Source organism: Eptatretus burgeri, chromosome 15 (assembly GCF_056783735.1).
Source record: "Eptatretus burgeri isolate ZD-2024b chromosome 15, Ebu_testis_v1, whole genome shotgun sequence".
Classification (NCBI taxonomy): domain Eukaryota; kingdom Metazoa; phylum Chordata; class Myxini; order Myxiniformes; family Myxinidae; genus Eptatretus; species Eptatretus burgeri.
Genome location: NC_140975.1, coordinates 66,879,709 through 66,905,720, shown reverse-complemented (window position 1 = coordinate 66,905,720; position 26,012 = coordinate 66,879,709). Strand labels below are relative to the sequence as shown.

At 45.5% G+C, this 26,012-nt stretch overlaps 1 protein-coding gene across 6 annotated transcripts in view; it reads left to right on the top strand.

Moving 5' to 3' along the window:
• Window positions 1–26,012, top strand: part of LOC147012389 (estrogen receptor beta-like) — a 163,682-nt gene that overhangs the window by 28,898 nt on the left and 108,772 nt on the right. For all 6 annotated transcript variants that reach the window (XM_085856502.1, XM_085856501.1, XM_085856497.1 and 3 more), the window contains one exon: window positions 15,241–15,449. In XM_085856502.1, coding sequence (XP_085712628.1) covers window positions 15,338–15,449 — 112 coding nt within the window. In that variant the 5' untranslated portion in view covers window positions 15,241–15,337. The remainder of the gene's footprint in view (window positions 1–15,240; window positions 15,450–26,012) is intronic.

The following is a 26,012-nucleotide window of genomic DNA, read 5'->3' as shown; positions in this document are numbered from 1 at the left end:
ATCGACCTGCCTGTGGTGAGAGAGTGAGAGACCCAAAGACTCAGCCTCATCGCGGGAGATACCAATGATCCGAAATGCCTTGGTTTCCACAGCGTGAAGCCGAGAAAGGTGAGAGGACCAGCCCAGATGGGAAAGCAGTACTCCATTAGGCTGTGGATGAAAGCTTTGTATGTGGTCAGGAGCTCAGGTGGGCCAAGGAAGGACTTTGTACGATGGAGGAGGCCAGCTTGAAAATGTGGCTTTCCCAGGAAAGATCACGGCAGATAGTGAGACCCATAAGCTTGAATGAAAAGACTTCTCCAAGAGGATTGTTAAGAAAGTGTATTGGGGGGGTGGGTTCTTCAGATTGTCCTTTCAAAGATACATCTTGAGAGTTTGAGATTTGTCAGGATTGAAAGACAGGTGTTGGACCAGCTTGTGATTTTATCCACATCTGCAGAGAGTGAAGAGGATGCTGCTTGCTGATCTGAGGAGTGACAGATGGTATGGCAGAGGTTGAAGTCATCAGCAAAGAGGTCAGGTCAGGTATGGGAGCATGTGCCAGAACAGCACGTCGCTGCGTCCACTTTCCGCCGGTACTCCAGGGGCCTCCGTCTGGCCATCCCCCAGGCAGATGCCAGGCCCATCCCCATCTCCTTGAGATGATGGTCAACCTGTTGCAACCATGAGGCACGTGGTCGACCCACTGGCCTCCTCCACTCATGAGACTCCCTCGCTGAGAGAATCTGGTGAGCAGGATCAGAGTCAGGAAAACGAGCCACATGTCCATACAGCCGCAACTGACGCTCACGGACTATGCAGGTAACAAATCTCATCCGAGTCTCTCTCAGCAACCGCTCGTTGGACACAAAATCCGACCAGCGATAGCCAAGGATTCTCCGAAGAGACCTGGTACCAAAGGAATTAAGTCTCCGTCTCAGATCCTTGGTCAGAGTCCAAGTCTCGCACCCATAGAGCAAGACTGGAAGTACCAAGGACCTGAAGACTCGGACTTTCGTCCTCCCGCACAGGTACCGGCAGCGCCACACCCCATGATCCAGTGAGTCCATGACTCTCAGGCCCGGACCCAGACGTCTATTGACCTCTGACTCGCAGCCGGCAGAGACATGAATATCACTGCCAAGGTAAGTGAATCTCTCCACGACCTCAACATCCTCACCACAAACAGACACAGACAGGACAGCAGCATCCAAGATGTCACCGAAAGCCTGGATCTTAGTTTTGACCCAAGAAACCCGTAATCCCAACGGCTCCGACTCCTCATTCAGCACCTCGAGGGCCCCCAAGAGGATGTCTAAAGTCTCCGCATAAAGATGACTGCATCATCTGCAAAGTCAAGGTCCGAGATCTTGACATTCCCAAATGACGCACCGCAACTTGATCTCTCCGACATCCTCCCTAGAATCCAGTCCATACAAGTGCTGAAAAGTGTGGGAGCAAGTACACATCCCTGACGAACTCCAGTAACAACTGGAAATAAGTCAGAGATGGTACCACCACACTTCACAGCACTCTCAGTACCAGAGTAGAGTTCAGACATCAGATCGATCAGTTTAGGTGGCACCCCACGAAGACCAAGAATCCTCCAGAGGACGTCCCGATTCACTGAATCGAACGCTTTACAGAGATCAACATAGGCTGCAAGCAGCCCCTGCCGAAACTCGTCTGCGTTCGGTGAGGACACGAAGTGCAAGGATACGGTCAATCGTTGACCTCTTTGGTGTAAAGCCTGACTGCTCTGGACGCTGGTGCTCAAGCAGATGATGGCGAACCCTATCGAGAATTATCCGAGCAAAGACCTTGCCCGGCACTGAGAGCAGCGTCACCCCTCGGTAGTTGTTGCAGTCTTGGCGATCACCCGTTCCTTTCCAGAGAGGGACAACAAGGCCCCTCTTCCAGTCAGTTGGGATGATGCCTGTGTTCCAGGCAGAGCACAAAACTGCATGCAACGACACGAGTGCAGCATTTCCACCAGCCTTGAGAAGTTCGGCATGGATGCCACAGATCCCTGGAGCTTTGCCCCGTTTCAACTGGTTCACCGCAGCCCGTGTTTCCACAAGCGTAGGTGGACCACAGTTGATTCGAGGGTCAGCAACAGGGATTGTAACACCCTTGACGTCCAACTCGACAGTTGGGGGATCAGCCTGGTACAACCGCTCAAAGTAACCGGCCCAGCGGGCCTTCACTTCAGACTCCTCTGTCAAGAGCCTACCACTCTCTGCTCGAACTGTAGTGCTCCGAGGGATGGGCTTGGATGAACGTAATGCGCGATTCCTCTGTAAGCGGGACGAGAATCACCTGTCCACAGGTGATGCTCTACCCCCTCACAGATTCCTCGCACATAGGCCTCCCTTGTCCACCCTCAGTGCACGTACAGTTTACGCCCCTCAGCTCCCTGAACAGCTCAGCTCTGCCATTCAGCCTGGCCCTGCGACTCTGGTCAATGGTATCCAGTGTCCCTTGAGAGACAAAATTCTTCTTTGCCCTGCGGTGAGCTCCAAGGCATCCACCGGCAACATCAAGGACGGTGGTCTTGAAGGCGCTCCACAACTCTTCAGGACCCCCCAAAGCACCCAGACCCCCAAGTGTCCACTCAGCCTGTTTGCAAACTCCTCAGCTACTCTCTCATCCCTGAGCTTGGCAACATCCAGCCTCGGCTGGGATGGTACCATTCTCCAGGATTTAAGGTGCAGCTTTAGAGTTGCTACAACAAGCCTGTGGTCAGTATTGAGGAACTGAGCACTCCGGTAGACCCTGCAGTTCTGGATCATCCTCCAACGACCGTCAATGAGGACATGGTCAATCTCCTTTGCCACACCGCCAGCGTTGGAATACCAAGTCCAGCGATGAGCTTGTGGGCGTTGAAACCATGAACCAGCCACCCTAAGTCCATGACTTCTTGCAAAGTCAAGGAACTTAGTGCTATTCTGGTTCATAGTTCCTGACCCATGGGGACCAACACACACCTCATAACCGTCCCTATCAGTTCCAGTCGATGCATTGAAATCCCCCAAGACTAGAAGTGTATCTCGTCTGGGGCACTGATCAACCACAGACTCGAGTGTGGCGTAGAATGCATCCTTCACGGTGAGATCACTCGCCTCAGTCGGAGCATAAACAGAGACCAGGGAAATGACACCTAAGGAGTGACGAATCCTTAATCTCATAATACGCTCGTTGACCGGTGTTACCTCAATTATCATTGGGGTCAGCTTATTGGACACAGTTACAGCAACTCCTTGGGTATGGTAACCATCAGAGCCGACCAGACCAATAGTAGGTGTAACCACCCACCATTATCTCGCCGCAATCCGGTCTCCGAACCTCAGAGAGAGCTGCAATCCCGATGTCCAAACGCTTGAGCTCAGATGATAACAGAGACAGGTGATCATCCTCTCTTAGGGGATAGGACATTCCAGGCACCCACCCGAAGGGACCGCCTCAGGTTAACCCAAGGAGACCGCCGTCTGGTGGACGACACTCAGCACCACTCCGACACACTCTCCCGCAATCTGACCCAGGGATGTTACCCCGTGGTTTCCCTCCTATCAACGATTGGGGGTCCCGAAGGCTTTGCCCCAATCCCGTCATCCGGTGAGCTGCCCTGCGAAGGGAAGCTGCACAGGAGGTACTCCCACGGAGTGGGTTTTCAGATTTTTTTGCGTTTTTGCGTTTTGCGGAATGAAGGGTTTTACGGTGGCCGGAGTGCAAATCCTGCCACCAACCTCCTAATAAGAAGTAGCCCAACTGCAGGAGGACGTCCGCAGACACAGTTGGGCACTAGATATGGATGGCCGTTGGCCCACAAGGAGCTCCTCCGCCCTTTGACAGGTTTTGTTTTTAATCCTGCTGGGTGTCCATATCCAAACACCCTCCTCACCAGAAAACCTGGTGGGGGAGACGGTTTAGTCGCCGACAACCCGACCATGGAACAGGTTAGTACAGGTTTACATGGTACCTGTAGCAGGTCACAGATCGAACCTGACCTGACACCTGACCTGACAGCAAAGAGATAGAGGATAAAATCTTCTGATTCCCGAAAAATTGCCGATATTGGCCAAGCACGTGTTTGTGTTTGTGTGTGTGTGTGTTTTTCATAAAGCATAACATTTTTCTCTGCTCGCTCCCCTCCCTCCATATCTCCATCTCTCTCTCCCTCTCTGTATGTTTCTGTTTCCGGATGTGTCCGGGCGGTGATTATGTATGTACCGTGATTAATCTCCGGGTGTTATTAGTCTCTGGACGTGTCCGGGCGGTGCCTATGTCTGGGCAGTGTTTGTCTCCGGACAGAGTTTGTGTCCATATGTTGTTTATCTCCAGAGAGTCTTTGTCTCCAGTCCTATTCAGGCCATGATTGTTTGTCTCTGGAATGTCCAGATACAAACTCCTGTCTGGACATAAACACTGCCTGGACATGTCCAGGAGGTGTTTGTATCTGGATGTGTCTGGGCAATGTTTGTCTCTGGATGGCTTGGCTCCGGACGCGTCTGGTGAGTTTTGTCTCCGGACGCGTCTGGGCGGTTGTTTGTTTCCGGACTGTGTTTATCTCCGGACATTTCCGGGTGGTGTTTGTCTCCTGGCGGTATTTCGCCACTGCTATGGATACTCTGGTATCTGCGGTTGTTGCAAACATGGTGATTGAAGAACTTGAGACACGTGCCATCCCATCCCTCCCAATACAAGTACGTGTCTAGGACCGGTATTTAGATGACACTTGCATCATCTGCTCCAGCGCAGCTGTTAATACAATCCTGTCGGAATTAGTGGAACATTTTCTTCCATCAAATTTATCTGTGAGGAAGAACAGGATGGATCACTTCCTTTTCTTGATGGCGACGAAGAATCCCAATGGTATTTGAACACCACAGTATTTCGAAGACCCACTCAGACGAAACGTTATCTTGACCTTGAGTCTTGCCACCCTGCTGTAGTAAACACACTCGTGAAAAGTACAAGAAACGTACTGTTCACTTTCGAGGGTAAGATAAGATAAATGAGATCAAACCTCTAAAATTGCTCCCCGGACCATTTCTGCCCACAAACTAAAATGGTATGAGCAGCTGCAATAATTCAGGAAGTTCTGCAAGAACCACCTAAAGGCTTCTGCATGCTACCTTTTGTGCCAGTGTTATCCGAAAGGATCGGAAGGGCTGAAGGTAAACTTTCAACCTCGATGCACCTTGAGACGAGCATTAATTAGCATCGAGGGCAAAATACACAAGAATGACTGCTCAAGTGTGGTATACACTATCCCATGTGTCTGTAGTGCTGAAGATCTAGGAGAGTACGGAAGGACTTTGGGCCAGTGCACCAAAGAACACCGCGAGGCCTTTGAATGCATCCACCTCAAAAGATCTGCTATTGCCAAGCATGTGTCAAGGGCTGACCATGTGTCCCGATGAGATAATGTGAACATTATGGCTGCATCCCCAAACCATGCCAAGAGGTAAATACTGGAGCCTTGGCACACTGAGCAAGCGAGTTTGCCTCTGACAGAGGAGAATGTATCTCCATTTCAGGCATATGGTCCACTTGTACACAAATACGTCGGAGACGCTTCGTGGGGAGTAGGACATCGACAAAGTGGAACATGATTGTCTTCATTGGATCATTAAAACACGACAGGCAATGAGGTTTACATGATGTAATTTAATGTACCTCCTTAACAGATGCAAAGTACCGATAAGTCAAGCTTTCCATTGGCTGATGTTAGACTTGGCTCGGTGTCACGAGGTCTCGCAACACAGCTTTGTGATTGATCAGCTGATTCGGCCCACCCCCATCCACCTCAGGTATGTCTGGGAGGAGGTTAACAGGGAAATTGCTCTTCACAAAGACTGGTGGAGGTACAGTTAATCCCTTGTTGCTGGCTGAAACACTGAGTCGTGTGATGCACAACCAGAGGGTGGAGAACTCTGTACTGATTCTTTGTATGTATGTATATATATATATATATATATATATTTATATATATATATATATATATATATATATATATATATATATATATATATATATATATATATAATATTAGTTCAAGTCTGATATGTAAATTGAGAAGTAGCTGTCTCGTCTGGATTTGATTATTCTCGGATGGCAATGGCAAACCACCCAGTGTAACCCTTGCCAAGAAACTGCTTTGGCAGTACTGAACCTTCCTTCGGGTAGAACACCACAATATGAATACAAATTTGATTATTGACCTCACCGTAGCGTGTTACGAATTTGGGGGTAGTATAGCATTGAAAGTTGATATGCTTGATCACGATGCTACACGTAAATAAGAAGATGCTTGCAGGTATGTGGACCTTCCAGCATTCGACACTGAGATTCAATGGTGGAATGAACCTTGCAATTGCTGCTATGGTTTTGCATTAATTAATTATTTAGGCACGTTCTTGTGGATATTCAATCAATCGTCTTGTTTGTTTGTTTTTTTTTTTCTTTGACGTGTTCGAGGGAAGAAAGTCGGTGATAACAACATGGGCACTGATCCATTGTTTAGTTAAACTGAAGCATCCCCATCAGCAAAATGTAACAGGACCAATCAGACTCGTCACAAATGAAATCTGAGTGACAAGTGGGAGATGTGAATGGACTAAGACCTGTGCTGTACTCCAGAGTTGGGAGACAAGGTTATACATCGAACCCCCATGATTTTGGTTGAAGTGTTGTTCAGATCATGTCCCTCATGAAGCACTCTTGGCCAGCGGGTTGATTGTTAGAAAAATGGTTAAGAGCTGGACTCTGGAGGAAGAGGTGAACTGGTTAACTTTGGCATCACGACCACTGTGTTTGATCTCTGCACACCTGGTTAAATCTAACATTGAAAAGGTGAGATTGAGACAGCGCTAACTGGAGAGAGAATGTGCCTCTTTACAAGACCCTGCCGAAGCATGGCCAGAGAGATCAAGCAGAGATATTGAGCAAGGGGATGTAAATATATTTGCAGGACGAGAGCATCATTGGTCACAGTGGCTGGGTGCATGCAGTCACCTGTAGTTAGAGGCATGAGCAAGAGGGGCTGCAATTGATGAGGTTCAAGTGAGGCCCCACCGAGAGTGTTGAGACTTTGCCGTGGTATTGCTTACTGACCCGTTCTGCTGCGTGCCTGCGTACCATTGCCAAGAACCCAGCATTTCGATGCATCCCGCTGGAGAGAATTCAACCATTGCTTGCTTCAATATCTGTCTACCTGCCTCAACATCTTCACCTTGTGTACTGTGGTCAAGAGTAAGGGAAAAGGAAGGAATCTCGGAAAGTCTGGACTTCCTTTTATGCGTCCACACATCTTCCGTGTTCCCTGTGCTTAGAAACACTGTGAAGAGTTATTCCTTTGGTTCATGATTGCCCTCATTGGAAATATTTTCAACATGTGGATGCCATAGCTGGCAAACAACTCGTGTGTTTCAAAGTAATTGAAAGGTGAGTCTATCACAAGCAAGATGATTGGATATTATTTTGGATATCATTCCTTACTGGTATCGTAGCATGTTTGAATAGTATATATTATTCTTACTGGACTGTCTCAGCCCTTTGCCCTTTGTTCACGGCACATGATACATGGTTAATCATGGTGCAGGGTAATTTAATGGTTGCAATTGCAAGGGTTGATCTGCTCGACTGATCAGTATCGTAATGATTGTGGCATTTGAGGCCGGGATTGCTGTTCTGTACACTTCACCTGAGATAGTTAGTACACCAGCATCCTGAAACGAGAGGGTTACCTGTTGGTCCTCATCCATGCAATCTTCAAGACTTGTCATGAGTGGCCTTCTTTACACTCTAAAGGAGTATAAGGAATACAACAACATTGTATTCATTGGGTGCTCCATGTTAGTGGAAAAGTGGGGTGGGGGTTGGATGGGTTGGGAAGATTAGTTATTTATAATGTCCTTTCTTGACGAACTTTATAGTCGATAACAGGATTTGATTCTGCTCTCAGTATCTACACAATACGAGGCTGTGTTGAAAAGTAATATTGTTGTGGGCTGGGGTTCGGTGGCGATAAACGACTACTAGGTGGAGCAGTAGAGCCGTCTCCCACCGAACACCCAGAATTTAGGTCGTGACTCTTGGATAAGTCCGAAAGGTCACGGGCCATTTAAAGGACCGTGGTCACCAATATTTTGACGGCGTGAGGTATGGTCCACTTGTCTATTCCAATTTACCAAAGTACTCACGCCGTCTAGCTACCGGGGAAACCACACCCTCAGCCGACTCTGTCTGAACCGAGTCGCATGTACCGACTCGGGTCCGGCGTACCGAGCGGGAGTTACCAGAGCCGCGCCGGTCCCAATGACAACTTACCGGCCCAAACGGCCTCCCTAATTCTCAATACGCACCGTGCTGGGTCAATGAAAGAAAGTGACAGACAAGTTGGTACATTGAACAATTGGGGGTTTATTTATCAGGGGGGCAGGGGAGCACAAAGAGAAGAGTTAAAACCGAATATGAGAAATGTACAATGAACAAAGGCACTTAACAATTTCTACTTACAGACGGGGCCCACGGACACACACACACACACACACACACACACACACACACACACACACACGAAATGGACCCCGTGGGGTCTTTATTTGGTCTCTCAGCTCAGGAGGAAAAGGCGAGCTGGGGACCAGGGCCTTGTCGGGTACCTCTCCACCTTGTACGGTCACACCGTACTTCAACCACCACGGTGGGACTCGAACCCGCAACCTTTGAATTGCTGCTTCCACTAGAAGTCCAATGCGCTATCCATTGTGCCACGGAGCCACTCGAAGAACCGCAGACGAAAAGCCACCACGACCAAGACCAAGCCAATCGCCACGATGACTCCCGTACACTGGTCTTGACAACCACTCTCCTCCTCTTGCCAGGTCCGAGGGGTTTCTTCCCCTCCTACTCGCCTCCTGATTGGATGAGGGGTTGTCGGGCGTCTCGGACGCCCGCCCCCCGAAGACGCTCCGTAGTAGTTCCCGGCACTCTCGCCTCCCATTGGCCGGAGCGCCTCGGCTCTGCTCCCCCTTCGCCCATTGGCTGGAGGAAACGCTCCATGCCCTTCCCAGAGCGGAGCCTCGATCTGAAGCGATGGAGGCTCCGCCCACGCCTTCAGCCAAAAACACGTGGGCACTGGTGTCGATAGTGCAGAGAGGTGGAGGAAGATTTAAAGATATTAAAAAAAAAACCTGACTATAAAAGAAACCCGCAGCGCACACATGAAATTAACCCATTAGACAGAAGGACGGGACCCTGACTATAAACACATACTTATCGAAATAACTGAACTGTGGGGGCTGCTGTCTTTGTGCAAATGGCTGCCAGATTCGTAACAATATCTCTTATTATTTTTCTCCAAAACAGGAAAAGATATTTGAATGAAACAAACTGCAGTCTGCATATTAGTTCTTCCCACCAGTGGGTGTGAAGTTTTGTGATGCTAACACGAGATGTCTCAGTGATATGTTTGCCAAGATGGCAGAGGGCAGCATGACGATGTCATTGCTGTGAAGTGCTGGAGATGAGAGGTGGGATGACTGACTGGAGATGAGAGTTTGATGCACAATTCCAATACCGAGTAAGAGACGGTCAATGGAGACCACCACAAAGGATCACCAGCCCTGACTTGGCTCTGTCAGATTTTCATTTCTTCCCCAAACATAAGCACAACCTTCGTGGAGAATATTTTTCTGCTGAGGATGATGTCAAGGCTATGTGAAGTGCTGGCTAAGTGATGTGAAGTGCTGTGGGGTGGGGATGAGGATGATGGAAGTGCTGGCTAAGTCAGCAGGATGCTCAGTTCTGTCATGATGTCAGCACAAAATTAGGACTTTTGTGGAAATGTGGTGATTATTTTGAGTGATAAATATGTATCAATGTAGAATAAAGATTGTTGTTTGTATTTGCCCTTTGTTTCATTTGAGTATCTTTACCTGGCTTGGAAGAAAAGAGTAGGAGGCATTACTTTTCAACACACTCTTGTATGCCTGTTGTTGGCTTAATGGTTAGGGGTGGCGGGCTTTGGATCCTAGGGTCCTGAGTTCAAATCCCGCTCAGCTGTTGAATTAATACCAGGTGAGGTTAACTCGGCCTGTCATCCTTCCAAGTTGAACAAAATGAGTGCTGGCCTGCTGGTATACTGTGTCGGAGTGGCGACCCGTCCAGGATTGTGCCCAAGAGCTAAGGAGACTGCTAAGGCAGCACCGACGCTCTACACAGAGTATGGTGCCAATCTCCTCCTCCTCCTCCTCTCACCGAATCAATTAACACAGGGTGGCTAGGATTATTTAAACAAATCAACTCCTTCCATACTCTTCTAGGTGAAGAAGCGACATAAAGCAACCAAGAAATGCTACCCAAGGTGAGCCCTTTTGCTATTTCAAACCCTTCCCAGAGTTCCTCCACAGCTCTAAAGACATTTACACATCGTACACACATGAGAATCTCAATTCTACACACCCTCTCACCTGTCGGATCAGTTTCATTGCTTGTTGGCGAATCATCAGCGACAGCGCAGACAGAAACATGTGTGGAGGTGTTAATAATAAACCAATCTAAAACAATCTTTTTAATAGCAGGTGCACGTGTAAACAATATAATTATTAAATTTGTGTTATTGACAAAAAATCACGAAGTACTTCAACATACCATCTTAGCAATGCATATTACTTGATTTATCCTGGGAAAATCCCAGGCAGTGAAAGTAACATACTCACTCAAGGCCTGAACACAGAAGTGGTATAATCAATCCATCCATTGGGTCCATACTCTGTGCAGAGCATCAGTGCTACTGAAGCAGTCTCCTGAGCTAATGGGAACAATCCTGGACAGGTCACCATACCACTCCAACACAGGATACTAGCAAGCTGGTACTCATTTTGCCGACCTCAGAAGAATGACAGGCAGAGTCAACCCCACGTGGTATTAATTCTGCAGCCAAGGAGGATTTGAACTCATGATCCGAGGATCCCAACCTCACCACCCGAGCCATTCAGCCAACACCAGGCATACATGAACCTGTTTATAACAGCGCGTGCGCTGGTATACAATTGCACCGAGTTTGAAATGTCCTCGGTGTCTACCATGTCTCTGGTGTCCCCCCTCCCCCCCCCCCACGCGCCTCAAGTGACAGCCAATGACGGCCGTCCGGTAGATGGCAGTGCGTAACCGAGACGGAAATGGCGACAATTGACGGAAATACCCAAGTATTTCAATGGAAATTTGTGAACTAATGTGTTATATATGTGAAAACCATTGAATTTATTGCTTGACGGAAAAAAACCAAGAAACGCTCCCCTCTCATGTACGAACGAACGAAAGACATAATTTCCACCCACCATGGCATTTCGCGCCAAACGCAGAACGCTGAAAGCTAAGTTCTTCTTATGCCATCATTCTCTTTAATATTAGCCATAAACAAGTGTTTCGTCATGCATTAGTAGTTGAATTTTACTTACAATTATGGCAGATATTGGTGGCAAAGTGATAAGTGGTTCTTTCAACCAGGGACATCTTGAATTATTTTCCTAACTTTGTACTGTACATTCAAAATATGCAAAAATTAAATATGCTTAAATTCAAAATGTGTTCATCTATATTTTATATAATAACAATATAACTAATATTATGTAGTTGGTGTCACCACTACGTTTCAATGTTTTGCTCAACAAATATTTTAGCTTTGCTTTCATCTTTTCATCAGCAAAGCTTACATTTTACTCATCATTTGTTTGTCTGTACATTAACTTTATGATTATTACTTTTTTTTACATCATTCTTTTGCAGCCCCCTGCCACATTGTATCGAACGCTTTCATTCCTTCTGTTATATGTAAAGGTGCTTATCACAATAATAACAAGATTTTTACATTTCAAATATTAAGTTGTTGTTGTTCGTCTTTCGGCTGCTCGCGTTAGGGGTCGCCACAGCGGATCATCCGTTATGATCCACATACTGATTTGGCATAGGTTTTACGCCGGATGCCCTTCCTGACGCAACCCTGGTCGCCTCTTATGACACAGGGCTAAGGATTGGGTTTCGCCATGATTCTGGGCTGCCCGACACCCTCTCATAGCGCGGCCCAGTTGCAGAGCTCCCGTCCTCAAGCGATCCTCCAACCCAAGCCCCCGAGTATCCGGATTACAGGCGCACGCCACTACACCCGGTACATGTCAAATATTAAGTATGCTTTTTAATTGTTTTTCAACTGAAAAAGCATAAATTGCATATTTTAACATTAGTGTACTCATTTGCTTTACCACACATGCTGTATTGAAGGATTTCACTTGTTATTAAGTGTAATAAACCTGTGTAAAACAATACTTTTAACAACAGGTGCACGTGTAATCATTATAGTAATTAAATTTGTATTATTCACAACAGATCACTGGATACAACCTCAAATACGATCTTCACAAAACATTACTTGATCGCCCCCCCCGGGGGTGGGGGGGGGAGAGCTACGCAGGCAGTGTGTTAGAATAAGACCCAATCAAGGCCTCAAGGTCAATTATCTGATTTTAATTTTTAACTTTATTCAATTTTTTTTAAATTCTTATCCCAATATAGCCCTCGACCTTCCTCTGGATGAAAGAGGAGGCCATGCAAAGTTTGGTTGTATTGGTTCCTGCAGGGGCCGAATGCATAAGTGAACAAACAAACTTTCTTCTTTATACCGTATACTAGAACTAGATGACCCGTGAACCCGTTGTGTTCCCGTTGTGACAGCGGTTGATGAAGAAAAAACAAAAGACACAAAATTTTAATATCATTTAGTGGTCAAACTTTAAGTTGAAGAAAATTTGACCATTTACCTCAGGAGTCATCGTTCGGCCAACCGGTTTCTCAAGGTGTATCAACACATTCTCCATGATTTGTCCTTGCGTCCTTCATGGATCATGATTTGTCCTTCATGGATCATCATACCAAAACTTGACTGAATCGGGAATTGATTTTTTGAATGTTTTTTTCGTTGCCCGATTTGAACGAAACTTGATACTGCACACCGCAGGCGAATGGTGAGTAAAGTGCGTAGAAAATTTTTTTGCGCTATCATGTACCGTTTTGGCTGTATTTCGGGAACATACATACATATATATTTATATATATATATATATATATATATATATATATATATATATATATATGTATATATGTATGTGTGTGTATATGTATATATATATATATATGTATGTATGTACAAGATGAGAGTTTTAGTAATATATAGATAGTATGTATATATAGGAGATACAGTATGGCTCTAACTCCGAAGAGCAATGATTCGTCCATCTTATTATGATGATGTTTACCATCGACTTTGACTAATGAGACCAGTTTAAAATCCTATTGACCAGTCTATTTGTCCCTCACACCTCCAGCAAGGTCGGGGACGGGAGACATTAAAATGAGAAAAACCCAACCAAACGTTCATCCGTCCATGTACTTTTGTGTACGTGATATTTCAAAAACCCTGAAACATTTGGTTTTCATCTTGCAGATAATATCGATTCCTCATGATATTTCCTCAACCTGATTAGATCATGGCTGTGATTGGCTGAATTCTGGTGCCATGGCAACCATCTCAGTAACTTGGCTTGTGTATGCAACACTTCAAAAAAACATTCAAGATTTACCTTTCATATTACACAGATCTATTTGTTCGTGACATTGTCTCAACCTGATTAGATAATCGCAGTGATTGGCTAAATTGTGTTGCCATGGCAACCATCTCAGTAACTTGGCGGGTGTTTGCGATATTTCAAAAACGGCGAACATTTAGCGTTAATATTATGCAGATCTATTCGTCATACCACCCGCAAGGAGGTGGGGGACCTATTTTTTTGAGTGATTCTTTGCAATTAAGAGAGAGGGTCACAAACTATATAAAACACAATATCTCAAAAAGTTTTTGATGGGCTATGACAAAACATGGTGTCTGAGTTGGGTAGGTGACAATAAGAAGCCAATTCGATTTTGGTTAACGTGTCAGTTGGATTCAAGACGTGAACTGTTCAGCCTGGCGGAGGTATGCTTGTTACGCAGTTCCATTCTGTTTTAATAGTATCAAATTTATCAGGTATGTTACCCCATCGGCAAGATCTCCACAGGGCGTTCCTGTGGACCACCACCTGAAAGGGGGCAGTGTGTAATAATCATGTAGATTTTGTTTTCACAAGTTTACATTAACATCGGTCTCGGCCAGTGCTGTTTCTGCCCACAAAGGCTTCATTTATGATTTTGTGAAAAACATACTCCGATTAGAGCTGAAGAACATGGATACAAAGGAGCTGAAAACACAATTTTTTATATTTTTTTTTACAGGAATAGATGGAAATAAGCAAAGGTAGGAATTAAAACAGCAGTTTAAAAAATTTGGAAAATGAGTAAAAAAAGATATTCATCAACCTGCCAATGTGATAACTGCACGCCTCGACGTAATGCCACGAGCTTTGGTGAGTACCAAAGAGAAGACTGGATATGACTGGATATTGAACTGAGAAAGGATATAATTAGTAGATGGGAGAGCTGTTCAGGTAGATGGGAGCACTGCCAGTACTCACTCCAGACAAGGTGCCATCCTACCATCACGATAATTGGTTACATCGATGCTCATTCTCGTAGCTCCAGTGATTAGTAACTTGATGAAGACACCATTGGAAGAAGAAATCAAAATCGTTTCAGATGCAGACCGAGATATGAAACATTTCCCTGTTCTCATTATATCACGGCTGCCCTTGGAGAATTTAAATAATAATCCTGATGCTGGGCAGCATCCTACTACGTAGCAATCCTGCAGCAGGTACCACCTTCTACGCTAGTGTAGTGCTTTGAACACTGTCAGCAGAGCATTAGAAATTTGAGACAAAAAGTATTTGTAAAGCACCTGCTTATTGTTTGTTAAGAAGATTGCCATCTTGGTCAGGACTTTATTTTGGTAAGAATTGCAGACTTCAAGGCTAGGACCTCAATGTAGAAAATGTTTGAGTTTAGACATTAGAAGATGAGCACAATATTCTGATGGGAATAAGTTGCACGTTCCTCGTAGTTGAGGAAATGAGAAAGATATTCCTCGTGTTAAAGAATGCACTTGTAGATGTAGCTTGGTCATGAGATCTATGTTTTGACTGCTGTACCCTCGTCCAGAAAGCCCAGTGCCCAGAATAGCCTTTGCCGTCTCACTCAGAAGCATCGATGGGCAAATCCTCCCTGGTGTGTGATCAGAGCCATGGCTCTCGTGTCGTACCTTCCTGCCCACAGCGATCTGCGCCGGCGAAAGTTGGAGTCGAGCGTCGAGGGTCTGCCCGGGAGCAACGCGAGCGCGAGCAGCCCACCCTTACATGGCGACAGTCCACGCATGACGCGGGAAACGCACTTTTGTGCCGTGTGCAGCGACCTGGCCTCCGGTTACCATTATGGCGTGTGGTCATGCGAAGGCTGCAAGGCCTTCTTCAAGCGTAGCATTCAAGGTTGGTGCAGCTGTTTAACTAATAAATCTTCGGTCGTGTACTCTAATTATCACTTCGCTTCCATCAGCTCATTCGTTCACGCACTCTTTCTGCAAACTTTGAGAACTCGGCATTGTCCATAACAGTCGTGTGCATTCGTACCTTTGCGATGCTTTGCACATATGTACATCTCTTTATTTGTGTTGCAGCACTGGATTTAGGGCAGGGCAGATTGGGCAGTTGCCCAGGGGCCTCCGCAAAACTGTTTTGAAAAAAAGGGGGTGAAAAGTTCAATTTGTATGTTACTTCTGTATCTGTAGGAATATATTGTGAAATACTGAATAAAATTGCTATATGATGCAGATTTGTGTTCCAAATGATAAGTTGTTTTATGGTCAGAACTCCAAATTGTACTTGGCAGGGAGGAGTGAGAACTATTGCTTTGGGATGACCGGTCAATCACGGGCCTCCACATTCCTAAATCCGGCGTTTTTCCACCTGTCTCAGACTCTTTTTCAAACCACTGCATTTGTCTCCACCATTGATGTTGTTGTTAGTGCAGTGGGTTCATTGATTTCTTTGTATTCTGTTGCATGACACAATGTTCTCTTGTAAACTCGGTGTACATGATGTGCTGTTTACGGGCTCCGTATTATGCTGCTTAGGATTTTCATATGTCAATGTTACTCGGGAAGATTGAACATATTTTTATCTACAGCCACCTTACACGGTGCTGTCAACATACCCCGCAGGCATTGCTGGCCGGCCAATCTACACCGGTGAGAGTAAACCACTTTAGAAATACAATCATTGACAAGTTCAGTTGACACGTTTGCCCTGAACAACGTCAACACGAACGGACATGTTTTGTGACCGTTTGATTTGCTGTTTCATTTTAGCCTTGACGTTTCATTTTGGAGGCCATCTTATTGTTCTATTACGTTGAGTGCTTCGCAAATGAGACTTTATATGATCAAGATAAGCTCTATCGGGAATAACTTTGCAACTTGAGAGTAAACCTTTTACAAAATTCTTCATTGGATCCAGTGGAAACCATTTGTCTGGATAACCTGACTATTGCACCGCATGGCGCATGACATGGGGAAATTATGTTTTGCACTTAGACCCTGAAAGAGGTCTTTTTGGACATGTTCCCTGTGTTGGTATTGTTACCGGGCCGGGGGTCGGCCGCCAACCGACCGCTCTGAACGGAGCTGCAAGTCGAGTCGGCCCAACCGATCGCCCGGAATATAGATCGCCGCCCGGATAACTCCGAGCGACGGGTCCTTGTACAAGAACTGAAATACGCCAATCGGCAGATCACGTGGGGTAGGGTCGATTGCCAATCTTCAATGTACCTAAATACCCACGTGATCCAACTACCGGGGTATTCCACCCTCGACGGATCTCGTACGGAACAAACCGCCGAGGCGAGCTTGTCCGTGCGCGATTCCGAGCGGCGTAATCGCCGAGAACCGTCGGTCCAAATGTCCCCCTATTACGGCAAACCAACGGCTTTCTAACTCCCAACACACGAAAAGTTCAGTCAATGAGGGAATGGATGCAACGAGCAGGTTTACATTCACACAAGGACATTTATTATAATGAAACACGTATGCAATTAAATAAGGCAAAATACGTATGCAATTACACAAGCAACAAAAGCACGACAAAAGAACTACAACCGTCTACTTATTATGTACAGTCATTTACACTTAACAGCAGTTCCTACTTATTAGACGGGCCCATGGACACACACACACACACACACACACACACACACACACACACACACACACACACACACACACACACACACACACACACACACACACACACACCACTTGGCTGACATCGGCAACAACCCAAAAACCATGAGTAGTTTTCACTGAAAAACAATGCTGCATTTACATAGACGTTTGAGGGATAGATTCACAAACATTAATCTTAATAAACAGATGTGTGTGACGGGCGGAAAAAAAAATTTGGCTCGCCAATTTAGAAAACATGTTAATACAGCAAATGACATGGAAATTGGGTGTTATTTCACAACAACTCACTCAGGGCGACGGAGCACGAACCGCTCGCTCATGGCGACGGAGCACGAACCGCTCGCTCATGGCGACGGAGCACGAACCGCTCGCTCATGGCGACGGAGCACGAACCGCTCGCTCATGGCGACGGAGCACGAACCGCTCACTTAGGGCGACGGAGCACGAACCGCTCGCTCAGGGCGACGGAGCACGAACCGCTCGCTCAGGGCGACGGAGCACGAACCGCTCGCTCAGGGCGACGGAGCACGAACTGCTCGCTCAGGGCGACGGAGCACGAACCGCTCGCTCAGGGTGACGGAGCACGAACCGCTCGCTCAGGGTGACGGAGCACGAACCTCTCGCTCATGGCGACGGAGCACGAACCGCTCGCTCAGGGCGACGGAGCACGAACCGCTCGCTCAGGGTGACGGAGCACGAACCGCTCGCTCAGGGCGACGGAGCACGAACCGGGATCGACTGTAAGGCATGCAGCAAGTGTCTTAAGCACTCATGCAAGCACTCCAATTCCATGGTTGATAAGGAATAGTTGGCCAGGCTGTCATTGCATATCGTATTGGATCCCTTTCACTTTAAAGTTGGTCTTCATCGTGCACACAGCAGTTAATGAAATATAATGAATTCGTTCAAATTATACTTTATCCACAAAATAATTGCATCTGAATGCAGAACAACCCTGGAAAACAACAATCAAAGTTGAAGTGCCTCTGAAATAAACATTGCAGATTATAATCCGCCATGTTGCCTGCTCGTCTGTGCATGCATCATGTGGTACATCAGTTTGGGGTTTGCGCAAACGTTATAACTTTTTTTTTAAACGTCCGGTGTTTTTTTTTTCAGATTTGCTTTGATCCCCTGTTGAGCACCTATTGAAACCACCAAAAATATAGACACAGATCTGGCAGACGATGTGGATAGTCAGTTCCTCTGGTGGACAAGGCGTGAGGTCTAGCAGTGAATGCATTAAATCATACAGCTCAATGAAGCTCGTTAATTTTGGCACATTCCTAAATTTTTGTTCACTCAATATAATTCCCCAAACAGAAGAAAAAGATAAGTTTAATGGTTGGAAATTTCACATTTTCTTGTGTATGTATGGAGAAAGAGGGAACATAGATGAGCTTGCTTCAAGTAAATAGGTATGTCGGCTTAATTATATGACTCGTTATTTCTTTAAATTATTAGATTTCACAACAGACTTTGACACTTGTTTAGTCTGGAGGATATCCGATCCTCAAAACCGAAATAATATTTCGATGATATACTTTAATTAGTCCATGAGAGTAGATTGTGGAAAATCACATCATGTAATGCATGGAATTGCTCCAAGATCCTAATTTGAAAGCTATAGTACTTACAAAAGCGATGTATACAGCAATTCATAGCTATGATGAATAGACATTCAATAATATGAGTGAGGAAAGTGAAAAAAAAAACTTTATCCTGAAGAAATTGCTAAAATTGGGTGGCCTGTTTGTTCCAAGTCGAGGCATGGTTGAGCAGGCCAAAAAACATGGCGGCTTCAGACCCCGGGAAACTCCTTAACACCTGATAGAGCTAGGTAGCCCAGCATCGCCTAATGAAGGATATCATTAAATAAGGCCGTTAATGGTCTTCAAAAGGAGTGTTTTAATTAACCCAAACACCCAATTTTAGCTCTTGCACTTCCTTGGAGTTTTCTTAGTATGCATGCAGAGTTTCATGCTGCTCGGTTTTATGCTTTGGAGTTATGGAGGACACACACACACACACACACACACACACACACACACACACACACACACACATTTATTAGTATAGATGACTTGGCCAGGGTTCAAACCACCAACCTCCCAGACTCAGATTAGACGCACTAACCCTGACACCACAGAGTCTGGATGTTTGCCCATCACGGAGGAGCGTGTACGTAGATCACATGCAGGACAAATGCACTCACTGATAGACAGTGCACCTTGATTTGAGTTAGTCACATTAGTATGATAATGGACACATCCACATAGTATATGGGATTTGAACATTGGTTGCAAGCATTATGACTTACTAGTACGTGGCCGTACGTGCATGGCCATACGTGCAAAAAAAAACTAAAAAAAAAAAAACCTTTCAAACCGCGTGCCAGAAACAACAACCACACAGGCCGTTCCTTCGCTCTCGCGTGGCTGTACGTGCATGGCCGTACATGCAAAAAAAAAAAACTTTCAAACCCACACAGGCTGTTCCTTCGCTCTCGCGTGGCCTAACGTGCATGGCCGTACATGCAAAAAAAAAAAACTTTCAAACAAACACACAGGCCGTTCCTTCGCTCTCGTAAACGATGACTGGATTGGGGCATTGTGTTTATCTATAAATGCGCATAAGAAATCGAGAAATTATTAGAATACACTAAGTCATCACCATCTGGAAGTCCGTATGTTGTAACCCGAAATGGGGAACGTGGCTGAGGATCTCTTCCCCAACGGCCACGCCTACACAGCAACGTGTCCTGTCATTGGTAACTAAATGGTGCCCTTTCCCCATCGGCCACGCCTATGCAGCAACGTGTCCTGTCATTGGCTTGGTAAATAAATGGCTATATCTTGGGAACCACTTGTCCGATTAATATCAAACCTTGAAAAGGCACATACTCTCGTCCCCAGCAATATACCTGGCAAGTTTCAATTAGATCGGACCAGTGGTTGTCGAGAAACAGTGGTCACACACACACACACACACACACACACACACACACACACACACACACACACACACACACACACACACACACACACACACATACATACACACAGCTGGAATTATAGATAGATGAGGCATCTGTTGAGATGACAACCCAAATAATTGGATCGTAATGTGTCGCTAACATTACCCTACAGGCAGAATTTTAGTGCTCATGCCAAATCGCCTAGGGATGCATTTCCGAGGCGACCACAAAGATTGGCAAGCACTCGGCCAGACCTGGCAGGGCAGGAAGATTAATTACTCCATCCATTCGTGTCATACATCGTGCCACATTGGTTGCATTGGTAATAAAACAACAATATGCTAATGTTCCAGGAACCACATACTGAGAATCCAATTGTTTATAAATCACTGTTGTGTAGATATTGCAGGTTTTAATAAACTATGCAAGTCGTGCCATTTCCCCACAATCTGACTTGATGTTCCTATTCCAAATGGATTAATATGTTTTTCAATTTCCATTTCCAATTATGCTATTATCATGCTGTATGTTTGTCCAGGGCATCATTAATTTGATGGTACTTTGAAATTCGTTTAAAGTTGCATTTCATGACAGAACATGAAATTACATTGGTGTAATTTTTGATGTGGCTTCGAGCCTTTATCCACACGAGTACGAAACCTAACCTCTCGGTACCAGAGCTCAATGCTGTGAAAATTCTGGGAAACTGGACCGATTTGATCTTTGCACCAGCAGATAAGGGCAGGGCAGTGGCCGTAATGGAGAAGGAATCATATCATGGTAAAATCGTATCATTAGTGGAGGATGGGAGAACTGAACAAAAATTACCTGATCACCCAACTCCAAAGCAACGACGGTCTTTGAACACACGATTTTTTTTTTTGTATACCTTGGTCGAGGCTCGTATGAGAGCTAACACACAACTCACAGCAAGGAGGCATGAGACAAGAGGGGCGGGAGTGGAAGGGACAAAACAGTGGGGAACAGACACATTAGGTGAACTGTGGAAGGGAGAGGGATGGGGATGGGACGGGGAACATGGCGAAGAGAAGATGGACATTTCAGGGACTTTCAGGAAGGAAAGCAGGATAAATGAAGGAAGTGGGCTTGGGTGGATTATCGGGGGTAGAAAAGATCGAGGATTTGGATGGGGGAAGATAAGGGGTGGTGGTGAACAGCTGTTTTGAAAGCCTGGAGGGAAGAATGGGAAAGAATAGAGTGAGGAAGTTTATTCCAAAGGTGGGAAAAAAGAGGAATGAAAGAGTGAAGATGAGCAGTGATTCGTGATTTTGGTAGTTTTACCAGAAGGGGGTTGTTGGCGGACCTTGAGCGCCCTGTGGAAATGTGGTGGGGACAAATCGCAGAGAGAGCAGGGGGGCAAGGCTGGAGAGGAGTCGGTAGAAGACAGAAAGACCACCGACCAACCTGCGGTGATTGAGTGAGAGGCCCAAAGACTCAGCTTCATTGCGGGAGATGCCGATGATCTTAAATGCCCTGGTTTCGACAGCGTGAAGCCGAGAAAGGTGGGAGGCAGGAGCACCAGCCCAGAGGGGAGAGCAGTACTCCATCAGGCTATGGACAAAAGCTTTGTAAGTGGTCAGGAGCTCAAGAGGGCCGAGGAAGGACTTAGCACGACGGAGGATTCCCAGTCAGCGACTGGCTTTTGAGGCGAGGTTGGAAATGTGACTTTCCCAGGAAAGGTCATGGCAGATAGTGAGACCTAGAAGCTTGAAGGAAAAGACTTCTTCCAGAGGATTGTTGAGAAAGTGGATGGGGGGGTTTTGTAAACGGTCCTTTCGACGAGACATAGTGAGAGTGTGAGATTTGTCTGGATTGAAAGACATGTTCCACGTGTTGGACCAGTTTGTGATTTTATCCAGATCTGCAGTGAGCGAGGAAGCTGCTGCTTGCCGGTCTGAGGGATGACAGATGGTACGGCAGAGGGTGGAGTCGTCGGCAAAGAGAAATAGAGGATTTTCCAGACAGTCCGAGAGATCATTGATGAAAACCAGAAAAAGAACAGGGCCCAGAACGCTACCTTGAGGAACTCCAGCCTGCACAGGAAGTAGTCCAAGAGCATTAGGTCAAAATAGGCCCTAACCTGGACATTTTTGGTAACAAGCTGATTTTTTCAGGATAGGTCCAGGAATATGTCTAGAATAACATACTAAAAGTCCTCATAAATCCTCCTTGAGCGTTTTCCGCAATCCAAGATGGCGTCCAAAATGGCCGCCTCTTCTGTTTTTCTCATAACTTTGCAAGCAGGTTTCCCCAAAACACACTTTAAATGTCTACATATATGTTTTGAAGTATGAGGAACTTATTAGAATACATCTTAAGAGATATTGAAGCACGGAAGTACCAATAAGACCGCTTGAGCTCTTCCAAAAGTCCAATATGGCCGCCATATTTACTGTTTTTTGTCATAACTTTGCAAGTAGGTTTCCCCAAAACACACTTTAAATGTCTAAATATATGTTTTGAAGTATAAGGAACTCGATAGAATACATTTTAAGAGATGTTGAAGCACGCAAGTACCAATAAAACTGTTTGAGCTCTTCCAAAAATCCAAAATGGTGTCCAAAATGGCCGTCATTAACAATTTTATCTCAAAATTGTTTAAATATTTATCATCAATTAATTAACTGTGATATTTCATCCTGAAAATATTCAACAAACATTTCAATTATAAATGTGGTTGCTGTGCATACAGTATTCAAATAAATTTGAATGTTAAAGTCGAGAAGTGTGCCCTTAATCGCTTATGACATTACGAGGGAAACATTGTACCATCAGTTTGATGCTAAACAGACAGGGCGACATAAATTTGCCATATGGTCCATTTTCGTCACCTAAAGCTCGAAAATTGAAAACTTGGTGCTAACCTTTTTTTTTTACCAACAAGATGCAGTTGATGTCTACCATGAGGTGAGTTCTATTTGAAACATTCCGTTATCATTAAGGAAGTAAAACTATTATTTTTGGTACCCAGACTAAATGCATGATCAAAATTTGTGTCTTCATGCATGTACTACACAGTACTGTGTAATATCACTTGACAGGGAATTTCTGTGGAGTAGTCTATCGTTACACCTAAAACATTGTATTGAATCATTTTATTTGTTTCATGCAGATGAAAAGAATTATAGTATGATAGAAATCAGAGAGTGTATGACACTCCTTCCTATTGGTACATGTATGCTGTATTTGTATAAAAGGTTCCTTTTTTGTGTGTGTCATGTCATTCCTATATTGTGATATGCTAGTATACATTCATTATTAATAATAGCAGACATTTTAAAGTGCCTTTTCCATTGGATACAAAGTGCTATGAGATGTCATCCCTGGTTGTCATAGGAGATAAAATATATTACCAGGCTGCGACAGTACAAGTGCAGTGCACATCTTCTCTTCTTCTTCTTCTTCTTTCGGCTGCTCCCGTTAGGGGTCGCCACAGCGGATCATCCATTATGATCCGCATAGTGATTTGGCACATGTTTTACGCCGGATGCCCTTCCTGACGCAACCCCCTGGTCGCCTCTTACGACACAGGGATATGGTACACCTATTTTAACCGGGGTATACACCGGCCCAGTATACTGGTACTCATTTCGCCGACCTCGGAAGGATGACAGGCTGAGTCAACCCCCTGGTGTATTAATTCAGTGGCTCAACGGGACTTGAACTCAGGACCTCTTGGATCCCAAGCCGCTGCCCTAACCACTGCGCCAACACCAGGCTCTGCAGTGCACATCTAGGGATAACAAAATAAGTTAGTCTTCAAGTCACATATTACATGGCAGTGAATTTCTGTGGAGTAGCCACTATCATCATCATTTTTCCTCTCGGGTTTCCTTGCGAGATTTTCTCTGCCCAATACAATTCCTACCAGACATTCTGGCACCCCACAATGAGTTGATTCATCCGTAATTTAACTTCACAGGTATCAATATGTAAACATGCTATAGAGTACTGTGATTGTGATGTGTTATAGAAATTGCAGAATCATGTGATGACAATCATGTGATGGCATTGGCACTTGTGTGCTTCTACATCTCTTATAATGTATTCCATTGAGTTCCTTGTACTTCAAAACATATATTTAGACATCTAAAGTGCGTTTTGGGGAAACCTACTTGCAAAGTTAAGAGAAAAACATGAAATGGCGGCCATTTTGGACGCCATCTTGGATTGCGGAAAACGCTCAAGGAGGATTCATGAGGACTTTTAGTATGTTATTTCACACACATTCCTGGACCTTTCCTGAAAAAATCAGCTTGTTACCAAAAATGTCCAGGTTAAACCCTAATGCTCTTGGACTAAAGAGGGGATGAAAGAACTCCATTTAGGGCCACACGTTGACTGCGACAGGAGAGGAAGTCTGCGAGCCATGAATGGAGATGGCCTTGAATACCATGGGAAGAGAGTTTGGTGAGTAGGGCAGGGTGCCAGACTGTGTCAAAAGCACGTGATATGTCCAGGGATACGGCTCGGATTTCCTGTCTGGCATTGAGGACCTCCATCCATTGATGGGAGAGCAGAAGCAGCATATCCAGGGTAGAGTGACCTGGTCTGAAACCAAATTGATGATTGGAAATCAAGCCATTGGAGAAGAGGAAGGATTTCATGTCTGAAGCGATGATGGATTCCATCACCTTGCTGATGATTGGGAGAAGGCTGATTGGTCTGTAGTTACAGGGATCTGTTTTTGCACCTTTTTTATGCAGGGCAGTGATGTTAGCAGATTTCCAAGCAGATGGCAGATGACCTTGGGCAAATGAGAGGGTGAATAGAACAGAGAGAGGGTGAGCAAGAGCAGAAGAGCAGGCTTTGAGGACACGTGGGCTGATGCCGTCTGGACCGGTTGGAGAATCTGACTCGAGGTTTGAAAGCAAGCTCTCCACCTTGTCAGGAGAAAAGGATACAGAGTCCAGGGACAGTTGGGTGCGACTGGGTAAAGTGGGTAGAGATAGTGATGGGTTTGGGACACAAGATTTAGCTGCAAACACCGAGTTTAGACATTCAGCTTTATCACGTGTGGAATCAGCAGTGCGGCCATTTGAGGTAAGGGAGGGGATGGAGGGGGAACATACACCAGAAAGATACACCAGATTTGATTAAACGCCACCAGGATTTTGAGGAGGGAGAGAGGTTTGAGAGTTCAGACTTGAGATGAGAAAGATGTTGTTTTCTGGCTCTCCTGAGGGTAGATACACACTTGTTCTGAGCTTTGTGGAAAGAACTGAGATTGCCCTCAGTTGGGTTTGCTTTCCATGAGGCAAAGGCAAGTTGTTTCAGGACAACTGCCTCGCCACAAGCTTCAGTAAACCAAGGGCGGGAGGAAGGGTAAGACAACTGAACACGAGAGGGGATAAATCTGTGCATGAGGGAGAGCAAGTTTCTTTGAAAGAATTCCCAGGATTAGTTGATGTTTGAGAAAGTAGCGATAAGAGACCAGTCTGTAAGTTTGATGGCTGCTCGGAGACCCTGCCAGTCGCCTTGAGTGAAATGCCAGACTCGACGGCGGTGAGGTGGTTCTCTGATAACAGCCAGAGAGATGTCCACTTTGACAAGGACGTGGTCAGAAGAACCAATTGGAGCGAAGGAAGAGCAGCAGATATTGTCAGGGAAATTTGTCAAAATCAGATCCAGAAGAGATGGAGTACCATTGGTTGAGATCCGGGTCGGGAAGTTGACCGATTGAGTCAGTCCCAATGAGTCACAGAAAGCTTTTGCTGAGGTGCCATGGCAGGTGAGAGAGGTACCCACACCTAGCCAACTGGCGTGATGACAATTGAAGTCACCACATAAGAGGAAGAGAGAGTTTGGATGAGA